The sequence below is a fragment of the Cylas formicarius genome, unplaced genomic scaffold, assembly GCF_029955315.1.
Source record: "Cylas formicarius isolate icCylForm1 unplaced genomic scaffold, icCylForm1.1 PGA_scaffold_3__17_contigs__length_32017465, whole genome shotgun sequence".
Taxonomy (NCBI): Eukaryota; Metazoa; Arthropoda; class Insecta; order Coleoptera; family Brentidae; genus Cylas; species Cylas formicarius.
The window spans coordinates 8801024-8825257 of NW_026844326.1; the positions used below are offsets into that span (position 1 = coordinate 8801024).

Genomic DNA, 24234 nt, shown 5'->3' on the forward strand with positions numbered 1-24234 from the left:
GCTACCTTGCTTGTGGTGACACAATTATATAATATATTGTAATCAAATATTCGCGTTTTCAATGTGCAAGTTTTAGATATTTTATTGCCACAGTAAAGTATTTTTTTCTCTAATTCATACAAAAGTCATTAAACTGAGGTCCAGTATATCCTTGATACCCGTTAATTATCTTCTACTTTATATTTCATTTTCAAAACAGTTTATCAAATTTAAAACCATTATTTTTGCTTGGGAATGAGGTGGAATACGAATTTAAATGTAGTGTACAATGAAACAGGATATAAAAAAACAAACGTAAAAGATTGTCGTTAATAAATCGAAGACCGGCATGCTAGGACCGGTTTTGACTATAAAGATTTTTAATCAGGTTTTGCCAATACTTTGGAATAAAAATGTTTTTTTTTATGTTTCGATTTGAGCAAAAGAACGATGTGAACATTTACACTTTGCTTTTCTTCTTTTTAAATTATCAGTTAGATCATTTACGCTCTTACATTACCTCTTGCAAAGAGGTCCCATTGAAGCAAAAATTTCTCTACTTTCTAAAAATAAAAAGATAAGGTAGCAGCTTATAAGAAACTCGTAGTCTTGTTGTTTCGTGGTACGGAATCGAAAATACATATGTTAATAATTTAATATATCGTTATATAAATATAGACTGTATTTCATTGTGGTTCTAAATTCTAGTGAAAATTGAATGCGTTGTGTATTAGAGATTTATTGGTTTCTACTTTTACATGTGTTAGATTTTGTTAATAAAATTTAATTTTAACTACCGCCTTTTTTTATCCGGCAGGCCTTTCCAGCTCAGACTTTTCAGTCAATATCATATTTCAACTGGGAATTTATTGACTAAGCATTTGTATGCAAAATTGTGACGCAATCGAAATTATTCTGTCTCCAGCCTCAGTATTCTCAATTTTCCCTGGTCGGCCATGATGCAAGCGGCATCATTTTGACCTCCGGCATATTTGGAAGACGAAAATACAGTCAAAAGTTTACCTTTTTGTTGCACCTGTAAAACCAAAACCTCCGTCCCTGTCGCTGTCAAACAATATCAAAATCTATACCTGAAACCCAGCTAAAACCATTTGATGCGCTCTGATCAGGTGAGTGAGTTGATTAGTTTTCAGAAATCTCTCTAGGGCTTCGACGCTGAACACATGGGCTGTACCCCTTCTGCTATTTATTGCAAATCCTTCGTTTGCCAGGAGCTCCATAGCAAGTTTATCTGTAACCGCGTCGAGCCTGCAAACATAAAACTCAAAGAAAAAAATTATATTTTCAGAGAACCTTCCGCAGAACTTGTAAGTACTGAAGTACTGAGTGGCCAATTAGAAAGGGCACTCGGCCCTATGTCGAAAAGTAATTGTCATAAGGACTTGAAGTAAAAAAAATTACTACTACAAGTTGGAAATTTTAAGAAATAATTTGCAGGTTTAACCAAAAAGTAGTTTTGTCCCAACATGTTTGACATGTTTAGTTGTGTATTATCTTCATATTATTATTTAATTCACTCCATTATTACACACACACACACGCACACCCACGCACACCCACACGCACACGCCCACACGCACATGCCCACACGCACACGCCCACGCACACGCCCACCCGCACACCTGCACGCGCAACCCACACACACACTATACTAACGGAGTGTATTAGTATACGTGGACAAAAAAACAAATTGCATGGACCGGTCGGACCGACTCTGCTCCAGCCGATCAAAATCAAACATTTAATAAAACAAAAGGTCAACACCGTTCCTGCTCCAAAAAGGAACTGGTTAGTCGGCACTTCTTCGCCTACCTCATCTCCCACCTTTGACAATAGAGGGCGCTCCGCACGTCACTACCGCACAGTACTACACTCCCACCAATTTTTAAACCATAACATAACCCCCCTACTTAAACCTAACACGATACAGGCATTCGGGTTAGGTACAAACTAAATTTCTGTTTTTTTACTAAAAAAAAATCAATATACATTGATATTGATTGATGTTTTGTTTAGAGACAACCCTGTCATCTAGATCGCTTATTTATAACCTCGTATAGCAAGAAAAATTTATTTGCTTACTTTATCCGAAGCGTCCAATTTAGAAGCTGGTATACTTTTTCGTCACTATCGAGAAGTCGCCCATGTACTAGCACCCAGATCCGTTCCAACAGTGGGTTGTGATATATTTCGTCCGGGTAATTTACAAATTTATCCATAGGATGTATCGGGCTTTTGCCGAACTGCAGATACATATATCGGTTGTTTGTATGTGGTGCATTGTTAACGTTGATTTTATTTTTAGAATCAAGACCATACGTCTGATTTGCCGAAAAATATAACTGGGTTTTCCCAAAATCGATATAAACATTATATTTTTTGAGCCGGTCACAACCATATTTGTATTTAAATTGGGAATTGTGAGGCATGGAATTTCTAGTTCAAGTCCATTTATGTATACGGTTAAAAGGGTTTGTTGTGAAGCCCGTGGTTTTTTTTTCTCCAACCGCTACTGAAACAAAGATGTCATTTGCTGATAAAATTGATAGATTTAAAGTCGACAGATCGCCTTCTAAAAAATCGTGAAATATCGCTGTTACTTCACTCCCGCTATTTATTAGAATGGCGTGTTTAGTTTTATTAATAGACGCTTCTATAATTGGTGAAGACGTCTCGTCTCGACCATTTCAAAATCGCTTTCAAGGTCACTTAGAATATTTTCAGGATCCTCCTTAAACTTCGTAGTTATAAGGTGAAGGTTTGAATTATTTCTGGTTTACTTGACGAGTCTCGACGGAGACTGCTCTGGCATCGGTGAAGCCGATGTTTGGCTGTAAGTTTCGTCTATTTTAAGCAGATAAGCCTCGACTTCATAGGCATCGGCATCGGCATAGCCCTTTATATGTATATCGCTACAAAAATGTTTTTATAGCATTGTAATTAGCTTTTCTTCTGGTATTTTTTCTGATAAATATGAAGCTAGGCTGACGAGCTATAGAAAATGCTCAGAGCGACTTCTCGTTTCAAATTGACCGTAACTGAGCTCTAAATATAAATCGCGTTGCCTATCCACCACCCAGAATCAGTCCAAGAATGAAGTTTTGAAATCGTGAAAAGTTTTAAAAGAGGCTTCTTTTAATGTACCCTATTCCAAGGTTTCAAGAATAATTTATTTAAAAATGCACGAGGGTGTAACTTCCCCGCAGGACCAAAATGCAGTTTGATATATAAGATTTATCAGAAATATCGTTAGCTATCTTATTTTTACAAGCAGTTATATTTCAATCTTGTTCTCTAACTTTAATAGTTTTGGTTAGTTTTGTTGTTTTGCTTGTTAAAGATGGAGGACACCTGGGGTGAGTTTCCCTAAATAATTTTCCATATTTAAGTTGTCACGATCTAAATCCACAGATTTGTGCGCAATGTTGACGTCAGAGTTCCAGCTCTGTTTCTTAGCTTCTGGCATTAGGACTCGCACAATTGCGATAACAAACGCAACAAAATATTGTCACTATCACTTGGCACAATTTTCCGTGCCAATATCGCCGCTTCAGTCTCACATGTAGAAATACCAATTGTAGATCCGCTAGATTCTTGGATTTTCTTTGAGTTACTAATTATGTTTCGTGTACCCCGTTGCAAATATACCTTAATCCATGTACTTTTAAAACTTCTGCCCCCCGTAAGGCGCCACATTGAGATGGATGTGTTTCTACCGAAGCACACCGGGTTCAGAAGCGTCGAAAAACAATACACACACACTATACTAACGGAGTGTATTACTATTATTATTACAAGTTGGAAATTTTAAGAAATAATTTGCAGGTTAAACCCAGAAGTAGTTTTGACCCAACATGTTTGACATGTTTAGTTGTGTATTATCTTAATATTATTATTTAGTTCACTCCTTTATTACACACACACACACATACTATACTAACGGAGTGTATTACTATACGTGGAAAAGAAATACAAATTGCATGAACCGGTCGTACCGACTCTGCTCCAGCCGATCAAAATTAAACAATCAATAAAATAAACAGTTCGTGCCTCAAAAGGAACTGGTTAGTCGGCACTTCTTTGCCGACCTCGTCTCCCACTTTTGGCGATAGAGGGCGCTCCGCACCTCACTACCGCACAGTACACTCCGACCAATTTTTAAACCATCATAATTAAAAATATTTGATTAATTTTCGCATAAAAACATATAATAAAAAAAAATGGCTGTTTTTGGTGATTTTCTTTCTGGTAATGTTAAGTTTGTTAAAATTTCCAATAATCTAATTTTTTTGGCACATGAAGACATCGCTGACGACACACGTCAATAAAAAGAAAAACAAAAAATAGTAGCAAAAATTTCAAAAACGGATCTGTTCGGTCGCATGGAATTGTTGAACGATTAGACAAAGAAAAATTAAAAAATAACTTTTTAAGTTTTTATATTTACTGGAAATTCTGACAGAAGAAACGTCAATTTATTAAAAGTTTAATTGGTCCAAACGATACCTGACTGGATCGTTCCACATTAATTCCCATGCCAAAGGACTTTGGGTATCGGGATCGCTTAAAATTGCCGGTATGTCATTGATGGCGCTCACCAAGGGACACAACCACGGTGGTGGCACCCCACCATGGCAACAAAATATCTAAAACTTGACCATTCAAAACGCGAATATTTGATTACAAGCCAGTCAATAAAGAATTTTGCGAGGCAAGATACTGCTGAAGTACGATTGTGACACCACAAGCAAGCCTGTAGTTATACTGTGCAAATGGTATACATTGTGTCTAAAATAAAGATGGAGAATGGTTCAAGCGTGGATAGTTTCTGAGAAATTGGAAAAAAATTCAAAGTTAGATTTTTTATTTTTTTCTGGAAAGCCCAAAATACGCAATCTTGGAATTAGTACATAGGACACTTATTCAAGAAGAATATGATGACATAAAGGCAAACAGTTTTCGAGATACACTACAGATTTTTATTTTGTCTTATTGAATATTTTCATTATTAGATAGAGCATAAAAAATTCTTTTGGAAAAACAAAACTTTTGCAGGCAGTTGGTAGATTATATTAAACTGGTATTAAAGTTATTTTTTAAAGTCAATAAAGTAAAAAATGTGCAAAAATTTTTACTTACTAATTACATTGGAATACTTTTTACAAAACTTCTGGATTCCTCCTGCGTCGGTCTTTGCTTAGTCGAAATTGCTGACGTTTCGCCAATCATCCTGGTGGCTTCTTCAGAGCTTGATTGAAACTGGCTAGTATTTTACTCTGTACCTGCTTATATATTGTTTGAGGGGGGCGCTAATGAGGGGTATAAACACCGTCGGATGACTGATTCCCAAATTGGTGACAGGTAAAGACCTGAGTCGCGGTTAAGATTGTTAGGTTGTTTATAGATTTCTATAGACTCTCGGATTCTTCGTTGGTAGAAGAACTGATTACATGCAAGAATTTTAGTTTTACCTATTAAAATTTTATGCCCAGTTTCATGAGTGTGTTCGGCAACAGCTGATGAGTTTATTTGTCTTAGTCGTAAGGCTCTTTCGTGTTCTTTGAGCCTAGTTGATATTTTTCGTGCGGTCTCTCCAATGTATTTTTTGCCACATATGCGTGGAATGCTGTACACTTCTGGCGTCTCAAATGGAATTTTGTCTTTGACGGACCGCAGATGTTGAGAGATTTTTGGACAAGTGGTAAATCTGGTTTTGACGTTATATTTCTTTAGAACTTTTGATATGTGGTCAGTGATGTTTTGAATGTAAGGAAGGACCACAGTGGCAAGTATAGGATTGCTTTCGGCCTCATTGCTATTGGAAGGTTGTGGTGAAGTGTATTTTTTGATGAAACGTTTAATATCTTTGATGTGGAAATTATTAAAGAGAGAAGAGCAGAGGTAAGATGTTTTCATTCAGAAAATGTCGAAATTATTCTCGACAGAAAAATTTGTATGCATTTTTAAATAAATCAAAATGCCACTTTTGTATTGTAAATCAAGTTAATCTGTCAATAATGACGCTCATTTTATCAAAGTCCATATTTATAGCTATAATTGGACTTCCAAAACTTTGGTTTCTTCGAACGTCTGTTGAGATCCATCATGGTCTACTATAAAAACAAAATCAAAAAATCGTCATCAATTAAAAGATTTTTTATGCTCTATCTGAAAATGAAAATATTCATTATTCAGAAAACTTAATTTGTGGTTCATCTAGAAAATAAATGGAGACATTCTATTTCGCTTTATGTCGTTATAGTTTTCTTAAAAAAGGTCTTCCAATAACATACTAATCTTTTCTTTTCTCGAAGGTGACAGAAACGACTCAAGCTGGAATCATGTGCGAGCATTTTTAAAAACAGAGAAATATTATGGTTAGTTCCATTTTCATCAATGCAGTAACTAATTTATGGATCAGTTCTATCTCTTCATTGATTAAAGTACTGAGGTTAAGGCAAAAAGAAATGAGAGAAATCCACAATCGCAAAATAAGGACACCCTACATAAAGTGCCCTGTAGACAACAATATAAATTCAAAGTAATGCCAAATTTTAGTAAACATGCAAATATGCCCTCGGAAAAGATAATTTTCGGGTATTCTTAGTATTTTGCCTATTACCGACACATCCTGTACATAATCGAAAAGATGAACGAGATGTCCCGCATTTTTTAGGTACAGAAAAAAAGATTTAAAGAAAATTCTTCCCCAAATTTGCACACAAGATACATAAATACATATAAAAAAACAATAACTACAAAAAATTATGCGTAAGTGTTTTCTGAAGATAGACTGTTGGCTTTTTCTGAATTCAAGAATTTAACGATATTGTTTAATTTAAACTGCATTTGCAGCGTGAATTGGAAAGATTTGCCCACAGTGCATCGTCTCCATTTTATCTTTGCTAATGTTCGGTAGCAGTTTCCTATCAGAAAACTTCTCTATTGACTAGCCTATTAAATCTACGTGCTTTGCCGTCAACCACTGCGGCCAGAGGCATCGCGTCGAAGGCACCGTTTATGGCACCCCATACAGCGTTCCCGAGTTTTTCCCCAAATTTTAGGCAACACTCTCTACAAAACAATGAAATTCAGGGTAATATGGGACAACTGAACGTTCCGCGTACACACCTGAAGAAAGTAAATAGCTTCTGCACCTCTCTGATCTCGTGGTTACCCCGCAATAGGCTCACTTTGTGGGGATTCTGGATTTTGTACGAAAACAAATAGGCTATCACCTCGATACTGTACAATCCTCGGTCAACATAATCCCCCAGGAACAACAAGTTGCCGGGGCTTAGACCGGGACCCATGTGCCACAGCACTTTTTCGAAGTATAACAAGTCTGCCACGTTGCCGTGTAGGTCACCTGTTTGTAGGTTCAAACAGCAAATTTTTACAAAAAGACACTTTCAATATTGCCAGATGTTTTTCTTCCACAAGATTCGAATCAGCGGTCGGAAAATGTACGAATTAAATATGTAAAGTAAACACTGTCATTCTCAGCGAAATTATGATCCATGAGTATTCATGAGTTCTCACTAGTTTTACATACTGCATCTACGTTTCTCTATATTGCTGCCGACGGTTCATTTGAGTGAACAATAATTAACGAAAAAGTCCGAATTTTTAAATTCAAATTTTTGTTAAGCACCTTTTGAAGAATCTAAGTGGAATTGGTTAGAGCTTTCACGGCCAGTCAATGAGGCGTTGTCCTGATCCCTGAATTGCTTCCTCCAACGACAACGACCTTTAGACCCGAAAAAAGTGTTTGGTGAGATGACGTAGTATGTGATATGTCGTAATACCCGGAGAAGCAGTGTGCACTCTGACGTAATTTCACCGAAGCATCCAAATATACAGGGTTTTTCACTTAAAACTCCGCACGCCAATAAGTCCAAAACGAAAAGAAATATTTAATTTATGTAAAAAGTAGTCAAAGTGTGGGGTCAAGTAGATATTTCCTAAAGTTTAAAAAATTCGACGCCTGCAAAGAGCTGGGCGTCGCGACGCGTCGAAAAATTATTCGATTGCAGAGACTTTGGAAATACGCGCATACAAAAGTACATATTATTTAAAAACTTTTTTGTTATTTACTCAAACTTATTTACTTTACCCGTTTCTAAGTTATACCGATTTAAAGTAAACATTTCTTGATTAATAAAACATGAGATTAACGCTTATTTTTACAAGTATGGCATGAATGTTAGTTACTATGGCAACCATTGTTATCGCAGTTGTTTTAAGTGCAATTACAAACATAAGTTGTTATGGCTGTATCAAAAAATTGTCACATTTTGTCACAAGAAATATCCAAATTTGTTCGGTTTAAAAAAAACTAAGAATTATTATGTGAAAATGGTGCAATTTAGCAATGAGGAAAAAGTAGACATGTTACTGGTGTTTGGAGAATGCTGATGCAATTGTAGAGAAGCAAAAAGAATTTACGCACGGCGTTATCCGCATAGAAGAGTCCCCGATGCAAAAACCTTTTCAAGTTTATGTAAAAACTTAAGAGAATATGGCAGCTTCATAAAACCTAAAAGAGATAGGAACAGGACGGCTACAAATGATGAAAATACTGCTGCTGTAATTCAGCAGGTTGATAATAACCCCAAGATATCCCTATCAGAGATAAAAGAAAATACCGGTGTTACCATAAGTTCTTCGTGGAGAATTCTACATAGAAACTCTTGTCACCCGTACAAAAGTAAACTAGTTCATAAACTAGAACCAGGCGATTATGCTAGAAGAATGTATTTCTTAGCGACATTGTCCGATTTGTATAGCCAAGATGCAAATTTTCTCTCGAAAATTTTATGGAGCGACGAAAGTCGATTTCAAAATAATGGAATCGTTAATAGACACAACTGTCGTTTTTGGTCCGAAAACCATCCTCGTTGGATTACAGAAAGAGGTAACCAACGAATTTTAAATTATTATTTGGATTCCTTATTGGACCTTACTTTTACGAAGGAACTTTAAATGCAGATCGCTATTTAAGATTTCTTCAAACTACACTTCCGGAACTATTAGAAGAAGTGCCTCTTGACACTAGAATGAATATGTAGCTACAGCAGGATGGAGCGCCTGCACATAATGCCCAAATAGTACCGAGGTATTTGAACCGAGAATATCCCAATAGATGGATTGGTACTAACGGACCGGTAAGGTGGCCGGCGAGGTCCCCGGACATTACACCACCAGATTATTTTCTTTGGGGCTACCTAAAAAACGTTATCTATGAAGAACCTATCGAAGATATGGCTGATCTCATTAACAAAATTAGTGCAGCGTGTGCCGCTATCACAAGAAGGACTCTCCTACAAGTGACCCAAGCTCATCTGTTAAAAGTTTTTGATAGTTGTGTTCGAGCAGATGGACATAATTTTGAAAAAATTTTTTGAAATGTCTTATTATGTAGTTAATTGCAATAATAATTTTGGTTATTAACTTGTAGGTATTTTACTGTTTTTTCATTTATTTATCATGTTATCAGAACTAAATCGATAAAAAATAATAAATAAAATCATACTAAAATAGTTGAAATCTATTGTTTGTAATTGCACTCAAGACAACTGCGATAACAATGGTTGCCATAGTAACTAACATTCATGGCATACTTGTAAAAATAAGCGTTAATCACATTTTTTATTAATCAAGAAATGTTTACTTTAAATCGGTATAACTTAGAAACGGGTAAAGTAAATAAGTTTGAGTAAATAACAAAAAAGTTTTTAAATAATATGTACTTTTGTATGCGCGTATTTCCAAAGTCTCTGCAATCGAATAATTTTTCGACGCGTCGCGACGCCCAGCTCTTTGCAGGCGTCGAATTTTTTAAACTTTAGGAAATATCTACTTGACCCCACACTTTGACTACTTTTTACATAAATTAAATATTTCTTTTCGTTTTGGACTTATTGGCGTGCGGAGTTTTAAGTGAAAAACCCTGTATATTGTGAACGTCGTTTTTTCCCCATATCGCGTTCATTTGTTCATTTTTCCTTCACTATAACCTTAAATTAATATTGGTGGTTCGCGCGACGTGATACGAATCCCAGGGAAGTTTTTTGCATATCTAAATGTGCCCAAGTTTTATAAACCACAAAGAATGTCAACAGAGTCCAAATGGACTTGGCAGGCGGTTCTTTGAAGGAGGCTGCATAGACCTTTAAGATTTCTTGGACTACCCTCAAAAGGAGATAAATCATCAATGTGAAAAAACTGGTTAAACATATTCTTCTTTTTTCATGTGCCGTATCCGGTGTCCCAACGTTTCAGCTCACCATGGCGAAAACTGTTAAGGGAAAAAGTTCCCTTGCACTACGAAGACTTGAGCTTAAGGTTCCTAGTCTCCTCTTATATATTATCGTTTTATGTCTATGCTATGTCTAAGGAATACGAAGCATTCGTCCACATTTCGAATGCCTCCTGCTGGTTCATCGTCCATGTCTCTACTGCGTCCAGCAGTACTGACTACATTAAACCATATGTCAACTTACCTTCAAATTTAGATCATGTATATAGCGATTTAGTCCACTATACATGTAATATACTGCCTCAAACGAGAGATGTTACTGCGTATGGTCCGCAACCGCAAAACTCAAGAAATGTATTTATATGAACTGGTATAACCTGTGACACATGTTATATACCTGGCATATTCCGAAACAACTATTTACTTAATATCTTTCAAAGATGATAATATATATATATATATATATATATATATATATATATATATATATATATATATATATATATATATATATATATATATATATATATATATATATATATATATATATATATATATATATATATATATATATATATATATATATATATTTATAACAATAAGAAATAAAACAGTATAAGAGAGGAGGGTGGCGAGATCTAGCAAAGCTACTCACCTAATGAATGAAAATAAATAAGAACTAAAAGTTCAGATTTCCACCAAATTATATATTTTTACATGACAATTGTTTCGACAACACCGTGTCTTTATCAAAACATTTGAAGTAAAAGTAAAAGCCACCTCAGTTCAATCCACCATGAATGAAGTGAATTTATGAATTATTCTACATTTACTTGATTGTGTCACTTTGAAGGAGAGGTTATAAAAATACATTTATAAACATTTCCACAAAAAAAGGTACCTCAAATACATTTTTATCCTTAGTCACTTCAATGAAACGGGGGTGCTGTAAGGAACTACACAAATAAGCAAAATAAAAAGAAAAAAAATGGTATTAATTAGGCAGTAGATTAGTTTTAAGGCGGTTTTTAAAGTCCTAAGGGGTCGAGCAGCACTTGAAATCATCTAGAATAGAGTTGAAACATTTAGTGACGTTATAGCTGAAAGAACACTGATAATTATAACGAGTGGAGCGTTCATGAATACCAGATCACTTGACAAGTTTTTCAAAAAGATACTTTAGCTGATCGGACTGCGCAATTTTCAAGATTAATGTATAGGTTGAGAAAGAATCTTTGGTCTAATTTAAGCCAACGGGATTCGCAATAATACTGTGTAATCAAATTTCCTGATATAACAGAACCTTAGACAGCAGCCTCTGTAGTCTTATCAGATGTTTATTGAAGATGGCAGGCCAGTATACTTCATTACACTATAAAAGGGAAAAAACAAGAGAGTCGCCTGACCTTAGTTTGATGTCTATTCAAAATATCTTTGAATATATAGAGGGTTCTTAGTTTTCCACACGTGCGATTCGAAACGAGGATTGCTTTTAAAAAACACACCCAAATTCTTACAATAATGGGTAATATTAATGTTCTCATTATTTACGACAATCTTAAAACCAACGAGCTAGCGTTTTTTCCAAAAAAGAATACCTTAGTTTTCGTTTCATTTATGAGAAGAGCTTGGGCACAAGAAATTTTTGAAACAATGGGCAAACAGAATTAATTTGGCTGTTGGCCAGCAGTGAGTTTACAAACTTAAACATATCATCAACAAGATCCACCGTGTAGACTTCTCTCTGTATTTTTCTGCGGAACCTCCGTGTAATATTAGAAAATGGTGAAAATGAGTCGCATAAGCATACTCTCTGACTTCGTTCACTTAAATGGCTTTCAATGAGACAAACAGGCAACTAGCTAAGACCGAAGTAATGGAGTTTAGCGCAAAGAACCTCGTGATTAAAAGTGTCAAAGGCCTTGCTGTAGTCTAGAAGCATAAGACAGGTATCTGTTAATTCAACGCTACCCTTGAAAATTTCATCGCTTACCTTAAGATCATTTTATCAATTTTATTAATTTTAAAGCATTTTGCTTGAGGTCTATGTGGACATGGTGTCATAAATTAATCATTTCAAATGTCAAATATCAAAAGAGTGAAAAATACTACCCAAAACCGGCACGAAAACCAGATCATTTGAGAGGAAGAATATTATTCACGTCAATACTAACTCCGTGTTCTAAAATTTTCTTAATTAAAAATTAGTTTTGGACAAAGTAGGCAACATTAAGATTGCTCTCAGGTTGACAGGTCCCAGTGACAGAACCCACACATTAGCAAATTTCTACTGCTCAGAAAGATATGATTTCTTTGAACTTAAATCCATATAAATTTTCCGACCACCTGATAATAATTTTCTGGATATTTGGCTTCCCAAAAACCGGAAAAGCTCTAACCGTCTTACCCATTATATAAACGGGTGAGGAGATTTCTAGAAGTCTAGGTTCGTTCCAAAAAATTTCTTTCAATTGGCCACAGATCTGTATCAGATTCCTTGCAAAGTGGGTAGGGTCCAACTGACCCCAGCTGTACGCAGTTGTCGCCTCATTGACATTGTTTATGGTAGTTAAGTACCTCACGCCCTTCAAGAGTTCATTGGACAACGAGCGTTGGCTAAAGACATCTAGCGATTGCCTCTTGCTATGTTCATTTAGCGGTTGCTTGAGTGTCGTTGCTGAAATGGCGCCTTGAATCTGCGAATATCCGGATTACTATATGGTGCATTAAATTATAATACGGCCGAAAATTCCAAGTTCAAGAGCGCACGTGGTGTAACAAATAGTGCACGATCAAATGGTTGAGGGTTATGTATACTTTATGTGGAACTGAATTTTTTTTTTTCTTCAGAAATTATTTTATTTCAAATTGAGAAAACTTTGTGTTCAAACATCCTCATTTTACATTATCACTTAGTTTCGATTGTCGCTATTAATATGTGTTACTTCGTTAATTTTCGAACCCGATTGGAGGGCTGATTGAAAAACTCTACTGATGAGGAGTTTGACATTGCCCTAGGAACCTGAATTCGTAGCAAAATTCCACTGACATGGCAATTTAGTGCTAGAATATTCTGATGATTGTGCCCAGTTACAAATTATATTAAACATAAAGGACAAATAAAATAAATAAATCAAATCTTTTCTTGAAACTTCATAAAATCTAAAATATTAAAACTTATAATTATGCAGATAAATATAATAAATACCAAATATAATAAATACCAACCAACCTTACTTCTTAATCAGTAATCAATAAGAGTATTATTTACACGCAGAATTGAACACATATGAAAGAGCTGGAGGTTGTTTTTAAAATTCCATTCCATTTAATGGTTTCCTGATAATGATGTCACCACATTTTGAAAAGATAATACAGAAGAAAAAACACATATATACTTAAAACTGTTAAATTGACGAAATATCAGCGATCATGTTGATCGTTAAATGAAGCAAGATTATATTGTTTCAAAGCGGGCCTCCATATGTCTTATTACATACTCTTGGCCATCATATTTAATTAAGAAAAGCCATTTTAAGGATTTTTTAAGTTTCGATCAATTATTAAATCACTTTTTTTATAGTCTATTTCAGAGAAATGTAAAGTAATAAAACTTCGGTAGGTATGCAAAGGCAGAATACTTTAGATACATTCATTGTTTGTCACTGATTTTATTGCAAAATTATTTCTCCTTATGGGAACCATACATACATTCTCAAATTCAGAAAATGGTGTGCAATATTTGTTTGTTATTAAAAATTATACAAAAAATACTTTACACAGAAATTATATTACAAAAATATCAGAATATTGTTCGTCATCTGCAACACTGTCATCTCGTCTTGACGATCAACTGGCCACATTTGAACGTCGTATTGTGCCTGGCCACAAATCTTTTGATTTGCTATAGAATTTATTTAGGAATGATATGCTGGTCTACTTCAAGATGTAGTTGAGTCTTATCTATTCGTCGTGAATGATAGCCGAAGATATTTTATCATTTCACCAAGATAATCTTCAAAAACGTCAGAATTTAAGACACGACTAACAGATTAGCCTTCCTATTTTTAAATTCCTCTTCGTGTCAATTATTGACGATTATTGGTTTCTCCCTTTCTCTTGAATGCACCTGTTGACAGGCCAGTTATGTTAAATTCTTATTTTTTTAAGTTTTCTGGAGTTCTTTGGTTATTAAACTGATCAAGCTTTTTTAAAATAATAACATTTATTCTAATTACGATTTTGGTTTTTTCATCTGAGGAGGTTCCTACTGTATTGCTCCCCCACAATAACTTTAAAACCAACGAACACTGGTTGATAATTACTTGTAAAGTACGTTTTTGGTAATTTTATTGGTGGGATATTAATTATGGGATAATATCTTATCTCAGCATCTGTAGGATGATGATCTATCAGCATATTCCCAGATATCATCCGTTTGTTTCTTGAACTCCGATTGGAATCCTGCAGACGTTTCGCCAAGACCTCACTTGATTTTTGCAATGCTAGCGCTCCAAAATCAGTTTAAATACTCCTACTTAATTTCAGAGTGTTAAAGAATTCAAATTTTTTTGATTTACTCGAACCTTAACAAATTTATCCAAAACGACTGTAGTAAATCCAATAAAATTTGGAGGGTAAGTGTTATTTAGACTAGTACATATTTCACAACAAAAAGAATTTGGACAACTTGACCATTAAACTTTTCTAAAAAAACGCGAGAGGGTGACTCTTTGTTTATTTGATAGCAAAATCAAGGAGGCTGAAGGAAAGGTTCTACAAGTAATTAGTAATTTACTGCGTTTATAATTCCACAAGTTTACGTGTTTTTTGTTGCATTCATTACTTAAGGAAAACTGAGAACTTGAAGCCTTTAAAATCAAACTCCAGGCGCAAAACTGAAAATTTTACCCTCTTTCCAAAAATCAAAAAATCCAAAATGGCTGCCATAAGAAAGATGATCGAGACATGTCATACACGCTATCAATTGAACTATTTCGGATTTACTGTGGATTGGAGCCACATAATCTTACAAAAATTATTCCAAAAGCAGCTTGGGAATCCACACCATCCGCACAGAATAAAGGAAAATATGATGAAAATACCAAATTAGTAAAAAATGAAGCTAGCAGTGATCGAAAAAACTATTGTTAAAACAAAAAAAATAAGCAGTTCAGAAATACCTAGAACCTAATCTCCACGGAAGCAACCAACTACTCGCTGTGATAGGCAACAAGGAAGCTAAATAGACCACAGCAACCTACAGCACCCATAAAAGATCAAAATATAAAATGGGCGAGAAGTAATAAAGAGAAAGCTGTTGCGTGCAAACCGTTAAATGAAGAAACCACCAAAGAGGATATTGATGAAATAAACAATTACCTAGAATCCCCCTTTCAAACGGATAAACCCATAAGGAATTTCAGTTGCCAAGAAATTAAAGAAACAATTCTAAAAGAAATTAATCCTTAAAAAGGATTCTCCAGAAGATAACTGAAAAAAGAATAAAAGCAATTATTTAATGATATTATAAGACTCACACAGGTGAAATAATAATGCTCCCAAAGCCAAGTAAAAATCCAATATTAACAAAAGTATTCAAAAAACTTATTATATTAAAGCAAATTGAACCTATACCTGTTAACAAAGATATTATACCGCATCATCAGTTTGGCTTTCGTAAGAAACACGGCAATGTGGAACAGATTGATCGAGTAGTTAAGCAAGGCAGCGATGACCTAGAAAATAAAAGGTTTTGTTCCGCAGCCTTTATAGATATCAGTTCAAGCCTTCGATAAACTATGGCACCAGGGCCTGTTGTTTAAAATAAATCATAGTTAAACAACATATTTTTCCCAGTACAACACCAATCTCTCAAGGAAGTGTACTACCTGTTGCTCACCTCCGACTTACCAATTACAAATCAAACCACGGACTCCACGGATCAGCAAGACTAACTTCTCACCGATACCAAAAAACAGCAACCAGGAAAGTGCAAAATAATCTAAATAAGATAGAACTATGGCTAAAGAAATGGAAAATAAAACCCAGAGAGAAGAGAGAAGAGACCACTGTGCTCCAGTAAATACTAAACGACAGTGAGTTAACACAAGTAGAGAGCGTAAAGTGTCTGTGCATTAATCTAGACAAACGATTAACATGGAGAACACACATATTCAAAGAAAACAACTAGGACTCAGACTACAATGGCTCTACTGGGTAATTGGTAGAAAATCGCAACTGTCACTACAAAATAAGATCCTAGTATATAAAACAAATATAAAACCCGCCTGGACATACCGCATACAGCTATGGGGATCTGCCTTCCAATCAAACAAAAAGACATTAAACGCTGCCGTGAGAGACATCCAAACGTGCTCGCGGGTGAGCTATTTAACACAATTAGTCAAGTGCGCCGCCTAAAACGTTTCAAACCAACAGACCGTTTGACTAGATTTAATTAGGCATTTATACATGCAATCAACATTAAGTATTTAATTTAAGACAGGAGATACTTTAACAGAAATATCTTCTACATGTCACAATTTTTGTATCATAACGTTTATTTATTATTTATATATTGAAAATAGTTTATATATTGAAAACAGTTTAATCTGCAGCCGGTTATCAAAAGCACTAAGTTTCCTTTAAAACTTTCCCCACTAAATCTTTGCCGTCAGAAAAGGTGACTTTTAGGTATAGAAAGAATATAAAAAGTATCTAATATAGAGCATTTTTTTTAAATCAGAAAGTTGTGAATTGTCCAAGAAAGCACAAACGACCTGTATAAACAACGTTTTAACAACGTAAATGAATCCAATAAATCTAAGTTTTTTTGGTATCTTAAACGAAATCGGTGGTGTGACTATTGCCATTTTATTTTTGATCTTCTAACAGTATGAACCATATAGCTATAAGATAATATAGTGGCCCTACTACGGTAAAAATACGGTGGCTATGATTTTTTCATAGAGAAGGTATGGAACTTTTGGGCACGCGTGACCCCCAACTGACCGAGTTGCTACATTGCCGTAATTTTTCTGGAAAATAACTCCGTACCTTATTCACAAACTTGGATAATTTGTGCTTTTAATACTTTGTTCTTTTGCGAAATTACAGCGAATGTATAATGTAATATGAGGACCTGATAGGATCTTAGAGAAACTGTGATGCCTATATATTTAGCATTTAACAATAAATATTCACAATAGAGATCGAAAATAATGTCGATACACCAAGTTTACCTACGAAATTCAACGGAACCGGACGCAATTTCCCATTTTATTACTCCACAATTTTCTCAAATAGCCTATAATCGAAAGGCAACAGAAGATTTTTTGAAAAATGACTACTCACCTCCCTTATTTCGTCCACGTTGATAGCGTGGCCGCTTCTTCGAATTTTAATGGTGTGAACGGCAATTTCGTAATCGACACTTTTCAATCCCGCTGTGATCATTCTACTAGGACTTTCCGAGAAACGGTAGTTTCCCACCGCCGTTTTCGTTACAGTCGTTGCAGCCTTCTCGCTGCAAATGTCGCATATTTTTATAGCGAAAATCGGACAATACAATACAAATACAGACGAGATTTCCCGCAAATATTTTATGACGCCGATCGGGGACCTGAAAATCTGCGAAGTGCCCCTAATTTTCAAATCGCAAACGGCCCTTAGAAAATCGTTGACGTTAATAGTTCGGTTATCCACGATTCCCATCGATTTGTAGGTATCTTGCATGTCCTTGGCGATACTTTGCAAGTCCAAAGGCTGATTTTTGCTTTGTCTTAGATCCGTTAAGAGATTTTTAAGCTCGTCATATTTTAACAGGCCGTCCACGTCTCTGTCATAGAATCTAGAAGTTTATTTAATAATCGTAGCAATGCGTGGTTCATTGTAAATGTTAAACACCTCTAACTTTTTTATTTTACATTTTAGAAAAAACGTATAATTCAAAATTTCTATATGCAGATTTAATATGACGTAATTTTACTTTAAATTATACTTGCACACCCTGTATGTCAATTAATTTCCTGGAAGTTCCTGGAAGAGCTCAGATATTCTTTCCTGGCATGCAATTTTATATGGAACATAAAGGATATTTAAAAAATAAGACTTTGTGCGGAAGTTTTAGGAAAGACGTTTTTTGTTTTTTTTTTAAATATATTTCCCCATTTTTAAATTTTAGGAATAAAACTTACTCAATTTTGTTCGTTTTCCTATTCCAATCTCTTAATTTTTAATTAATTTTCGTGATTTTTAAGTGATATCGACATTGAACACTGGCATTTCGAAGAAAGTTTCGCACATAGACAAATAAATAAAAATCAAAAAATCATATATAAATCACAAGACGTCAAATTGGGTGATCTAGGGTGAACTCCAAGCCTGAGCCAGCTGTCGTAAAGAGCCGTTTCAGTTGCAAACTCAAAGGGCTCTGTAAATTTGGATGTGATCCAAAAATTCTTCCACCGCATTTCTTAAGATGTCCATGTACCTTTGCGACAGTGTGATTTTCGTCATATATATCAAATTTTATTCGATTACCTATTATGAGACAAGGAAACGGCGGCCCAGAAATGTTTATTTCTCCGATTGCAAAGTCCATCCCTGAAAAATTTTGGTTCGTCTGTCCATGTCACTATGCTTAAAAAAATTCTTCTTCTTGGGATTTTATTAAAATCAGTTTACAAAAGTCAATTCGTTTTTGAAAATCTTTTTTATTCAAAGCATGGATGAAATTTGTAATGGTACATTCTATCTCTAGTTATATATGTATCTACCTATTCAGCTTCTTCGGTCCAATATTGAAACAAAGTATCCCCTAATTGCCTCCATGCTTCTCGATCCATCCATCCCGGACACGGAATTTTCGGAAAATCATCTATCCACCGCATCTGAGGTCTTCCTCTTTCTCTTTTATTTCCCCAATGTCTCCTTTGTATGATCACCTCATTCCACCTTAGCTCAGCTTAGCTTAGCGTAGATATTTCTTGTTCTTTTATACTTAACGTTTTGTCTTCTTTATTTTCTTTACGTTATCTTCTGTAAATGCCTCATATGTAAGTACTGGAATGTAAATATTGATTTAAAACTCTGTTCTTCAGGTATTATGGATATTTTTTGTTCTTTAGGAGCTTTCCAAAATCATCTATCCACCGCATCTGAGGTCTTCCTCTTTCTCTTTTATTTCCCCAATGTCTCCTTTGTATGATCACCTCATTCCACCTTAGCTCAGCTTAGCTTAGCGTAGATATTTCTTGTTCTTTTATACTTAACGTTTTGTCTTCTTTATTTTCTTTACGTTATCTTCTGTAAATGCCTCATATGTAAGTACTGGAATGTAAATATTGATTTAAAACTCTGTTCTTCAGGTATTATGGATATTTTTTGTTCTTTAGGAGCTTTCCAAATTCTACCCAGGCATCTCTTTTTTATTTCTGCTGTGTGATTCTCTTTATGCATCTTCATCTGTTGTCCTAGATATATGTAACTTTTAACTTGTTCTATATTGCCCTATTCTGATTGTAGGGTTCTCTTGTGTATTTGCCATGGTTTTGGTTTTATTGTAATTCATTTTGAGTCCTACTGCTTGCATATCTAGTTTTTCGATCACTTCAATCAACTAGTTGTTGTTTACTATTAGTACTAGGTCGTGAACACATCTTAAGTGTCTCAGTTTCTGTCAGCCAATATTGTTTCTTTTTCTGCCCCGATTTAGATTTTTGAATATATCTTCCAGTATTATATTAAAAAGTTTCGGCGATTTTGCGACTCCCTGTAAGTATTTGCTTTACTAGTAAGTGGTCGCCTGTACTAAACCCTTTTCTGGAACCTGCCTGTTCTTTAGATCGGTATCCATCAAATTTTATTGTTAGTCTATTGGGTCAAATTTTTGTGATCAATTTATATATTACACGTTTTAGATCTGTAGTTTTAATGTCTGCTTAATCTCCTTTTTATATAGACAGGATTGGAATATTGTCATCCCAATCGTTTGGTATTCTTTTCTCTTGTAACATTTGCTTAAAAAGTGTATGGAGGGTATTAATGACTAAGTTTCCACAATTTTTCAGCATTTTTTCTTGGAGCTGTATCGCCCTTCATGTATTTTAAAGATTTCTTTATTTTTGATTTATTGATTTCAGGTTTTTTATGAGTTGTTTTTTATTTCTTCTGGGGAAATTGTATTTTTAAAATATCCTTTAAAATGTTCCTCTGTGTCTAGAACTTCCGTTCGTTTTATTTTTAAAATATTCTGTACGTTTTTTTAAAATAAAAAAGCTAAAGGGGCTAACATTTATAATAAGAATCCAAATAAAAATTACTATCGATCACGTCACTTTATATTTATCCTAAAAACACTATACCTACGCCAGTCATTAAATTAAGAAATGACACTCACTTAAACATGTACCTGCATCGTAGCTCGGCTGCGGCGCCTCCGTGCGATGTGTTGGGATCGATTGCTGCCAAAAAGTACAAAAAATCCCTGAAGGAAAGTCCGTATCTGTTATTCAGATCAGCCGACCTAAGAAGATTGATTATCAGCGCCCGGGACAAAATATATCGCCTAAATCGCTTTTTTGTTGTTTCCTATATATGTAAGCATTTTGAATCTTTTTCAGGTGCCTTCAGTTTTTGAGTCGCAACCCAAAAATGCCAGGTTGTCATTCATGGAAGAAATTGATATTGAGATTGAATAAAATAATGGCAGCTGGTGGTATTCCTACAAAGTCTACATATATGCATGCTATACGTTATTAAAAAACACACATATTTTGAGCATAAAATTCAAAAATGCTGTAACATAACATCCATTTCTTTTAAAAAATACAACGCGATCAAAAATCTGTGCACTAATGCCTACTAATCCATCTAAATTTAAAATTCCTATAACTGATGCCTCTATCACGTTTTTCTTGATAGGAGTAAAAATGTATTTAAGAAAAACTTTAACTAAATAAAAGCCTTAAAAATTCGTATAATCGCGATTTATGAAATTATCCAAAGTTATAAATACAAGGTGTCCCGGAAAGTTTTCCCCATGTGTTTTGAAAGAAAACGCATAAAGGACTTAAAATTCAATTGGTACAGGATTGAGAATACAGTATCTAACGCTTGCAACGAGGCGCTCTTTCATTTAGACGGGTAGGTAAGCAAGCATTACTGGTCCTCCGTAAATCCCCAGGAGACACATCAAATACAAATAAATATGGGCTGCAATAAGCACTTCTGGACTTATCGGACCTTATTTTTTCCAAAAAAATTACGGTGCTCTACTTACAGTTACTGAGACTAATTCTCTGAGAATAGATCTCGATAATTTTGCTGGTTTCATTGAGAACGCGTGATTCCAAAAGGATAGCGCAACCTCACATACTGTAAACTTCTAAAGTAACCTCTAAATAGGGGGATATTAAGTCTTGATTTATCTCGCATGGATTTTATGTTTTATGATACCTTACAGAAGGAGTATACAGCACCACCCTAATTTGACCCAGATGTTCAGTTTCGTTTCCCACGGATCCGAGCCAGTTCGGACATTTCCGAGATATTAGCGCACGGGTTGAATTTTGACGTTTGTCAATTCTGACGGTCATGTCAGTGAATGTATTCGTGTTGTTTTGCGAAAATGTACCCAAAAACTAAAGGTCGTAGAAAAAGTAAAGTATGCATCACGTTGGGTAAACTTTTTAAGTCACTCGTTTATTAAACACTCGCTCCGCTCGTGCCAAATAAACTCGTGACTCAAATGCAGTTTACCACACTTGTTACTATTAACATTGATAAAATCAGTTAAATTAAAGGACACGACAATGAGAGCGACGCTTGAGTGTTACAAATACCGACAAAATTTTAGTAATGTTAAATTCATTAATCGTTATATATACTATAATAGTATATTATGCAATAAGAGTAGAGATATGTATAATATAGGCTTCCCCCACTCCTCTCTTTTTTGTGGGCGTGTCCTCCTTACCCACGACTCTCTAGCTCCTCCGCCTTTACCCATAATCCCTTGAAACTGGCCCCCATTGGATAAGCAACCAGAAATGCGGTTTAATCAATCTCCCCACCTCTAGTTTGCGATGGCGGCGAAGCCAATCAGAGCCCAGATATTTTCCCACCCGTATGAAAAGCAATGGCGTCAATGAGACTTGATCATATTGTTCGCGTGACCATCTGCACCCTCTAGCGGTTCGAATGTAAACTAGTGTCCCCTCTTGGAATAAGATTTTCTTTAATAAGGTAACCCCACCTAGTGAATATTGACCAAAACATTTATTTTAAAAACATATAATTCTGCGAATGTGTACCCTCGCGGGTACAAACTGTACTTTTATTGCGCACAAAGGACAGGGGAAATAAAGACGAAAAGTATTGGATTTCTTTTCTCGGGACTGGAAGCTGGCAGGCACCACCAATAATATCTGCAAAACAAAAACCTGGTTAAAATTTTCATTAATAAAGTAGGATATTAGAAACCATATACATTATTAATTTACTAAGCCATCTACCGTGCGTTAACTTCATACATATTTCCGCATGCTTCTGTTTTAAGGTATCGTGAGATATTTGACTATTTATCTGGGAAAAGTTCATATGTCGAAAATATTATGTGTATGTGGCCGTGGTAGGCTTTCTTTGCTATTATAATTTTATTTTTATTATTTAATATTTACAAAATTAATTTATCTATCTTATTGATAATTTTGATTTTCTTTGCTATTTTATTATTTGTTTTAATTATTTAATATTTTCAAAATTAATTTATCTATCTTATTGATGATTTTAAGATATCGCAGTCAACTTTACTATTTCATCAATTTCTTTTATTTATTGCTGATCTTTGAGGATAGTGTACATACTTTTTTTTTCGTAACTTATCTGTATCTACCCTTTAATTTCCTATCAAGCCATAAAGCAAACTCGAAAGGCATTTTAACTAAAAAGTCATATACTTTAAAGCTGCTGCTACTACTACATGAAAGTGTGTTTCTATGGCAATTTCAACAACAATGAAATCTGGACGCTTATACTAAATACTGTAATACTCTTCTCTGCTAACGCTCTAGGAGACGCTATTTGAACCCTGTTCAAAGAAAAACTTCTACAGCCCAAATAACCTCTCTGAACCACACTTAAGCGCATCACTCTTTCACTGTCTTGCAGCCTTTAGATTAATATTCCGTACTAACTACGAATGCCATACACGAAACGTTCTCTTTCTAATTTTTTTCTATGCGCTACATTAACGAACAGGATCTAAACTTTTCTGTCTGTGTATTTTGTTAGCCACCTTAAAAAAAATAAAAAAAGGTATGCGAACCTAGAGGATATTTTCCATATTTTTCACAAATGGTGACAACAATTAATGCAAGTATTATTTTTAATAATAATCCATCTTTCGCTATGACACGAAAACATCGATTTTTTAATTCTAACTTTTCTCATAGAGCTTCCCTTTAGTCTCTATCTGTTCTTTAACTAAATCCCCGCCTTTTTGAAAAACCAACCTCTAAAAATAGTTAATTTTCTCTAATTTAAATTTGTACGTTTTACGCAATATGTGTGAATATTTTTGCTAGAGCATTTAGTTACTTAGTACATGTCCTAATCAATATTTTAAAAATATAATTCTAATGATACGTGTTTACGATTTGAAGATAACGAAACATTCCCCAGTTTTGTAAATGAGAGCTCACCGCCAAACTACCAAACATCACAGTACAAGCTACCGTACTACGCCCCCCTGGACAAAATCAGGTTAGTCAGCGTTATTAATTCTACCTGCGTTAACGAATAGCGTATTTTTAATTAAGGTTTAATACGCAGAAAGTTTAAGTAACAAATAATTGCAATGAAACTCACTAACATCATAAATTATTTTAAAAAAATTAGAACAGTTGGAATTTACTGGAGTAACCAATTTGGCACGAAAAATGGAAATTTTCGATACTCTACTTGGTGCC

The 24234-nt window shown here is 34.8% G+C and overlaps 1 protein-coding gene across 2 annotated transcripts in view; it reads right to left on the reverse strand.

The window, feature by feature from the left end:
* Nucleotides 1-877: 877 nt before the first annotated feature.
* Nucleotides 878-24234, reverse strand: part of LOC132699434 (uncharacterized) — a 53482-nt gene continuing 30125 nt past the window's right edge. Inside the window, exons 4-12 of one of the 2 annotated variants that reach the window (XM_060666137.1) lie at nucleotides 20676-20789; nucleotides 17847-18113; nucleotides 17618-17789; nucleotides 12669-12957; nucleotides 7132-7369; nucleotides 6972-7074; nucleotides 4507-4646; nucleotides 1071-1248; nucleotides 878-1015 (exon numbers count right to left, since the gene is read on the reverse strand). In XM_060666137.1, coding sequence (XP_060522120.1) covers nucleotides 890-1015; nucleotides 1071-1248; nucleotides 4507-4646; nucleotides 6972-7074; nucleotides 7132-7369; nucleotides 12669-12957; nucleotides 17618-17789; nucleotides 17847-18113; nucleotides 20676-20789 — 1627 coding nt within the window. In that variant the 3' untranslated portion in view covers nucleotides 878-889. Of the gene's footprint in view, nucleotides 1016-1070; nucleotides 1249-4506; nucleotides 4647-6971; nucleotides 7075-7131; nucleotides 7370-12668; nucleotides 12958-17617; nucleotides 17790-17846; nucleotides 18114-20663; nucleotides 20790-24234 lie in introns of both variants that reach the window. The other variant, XM_060666136.1, reaches the window with a different exon arrangement.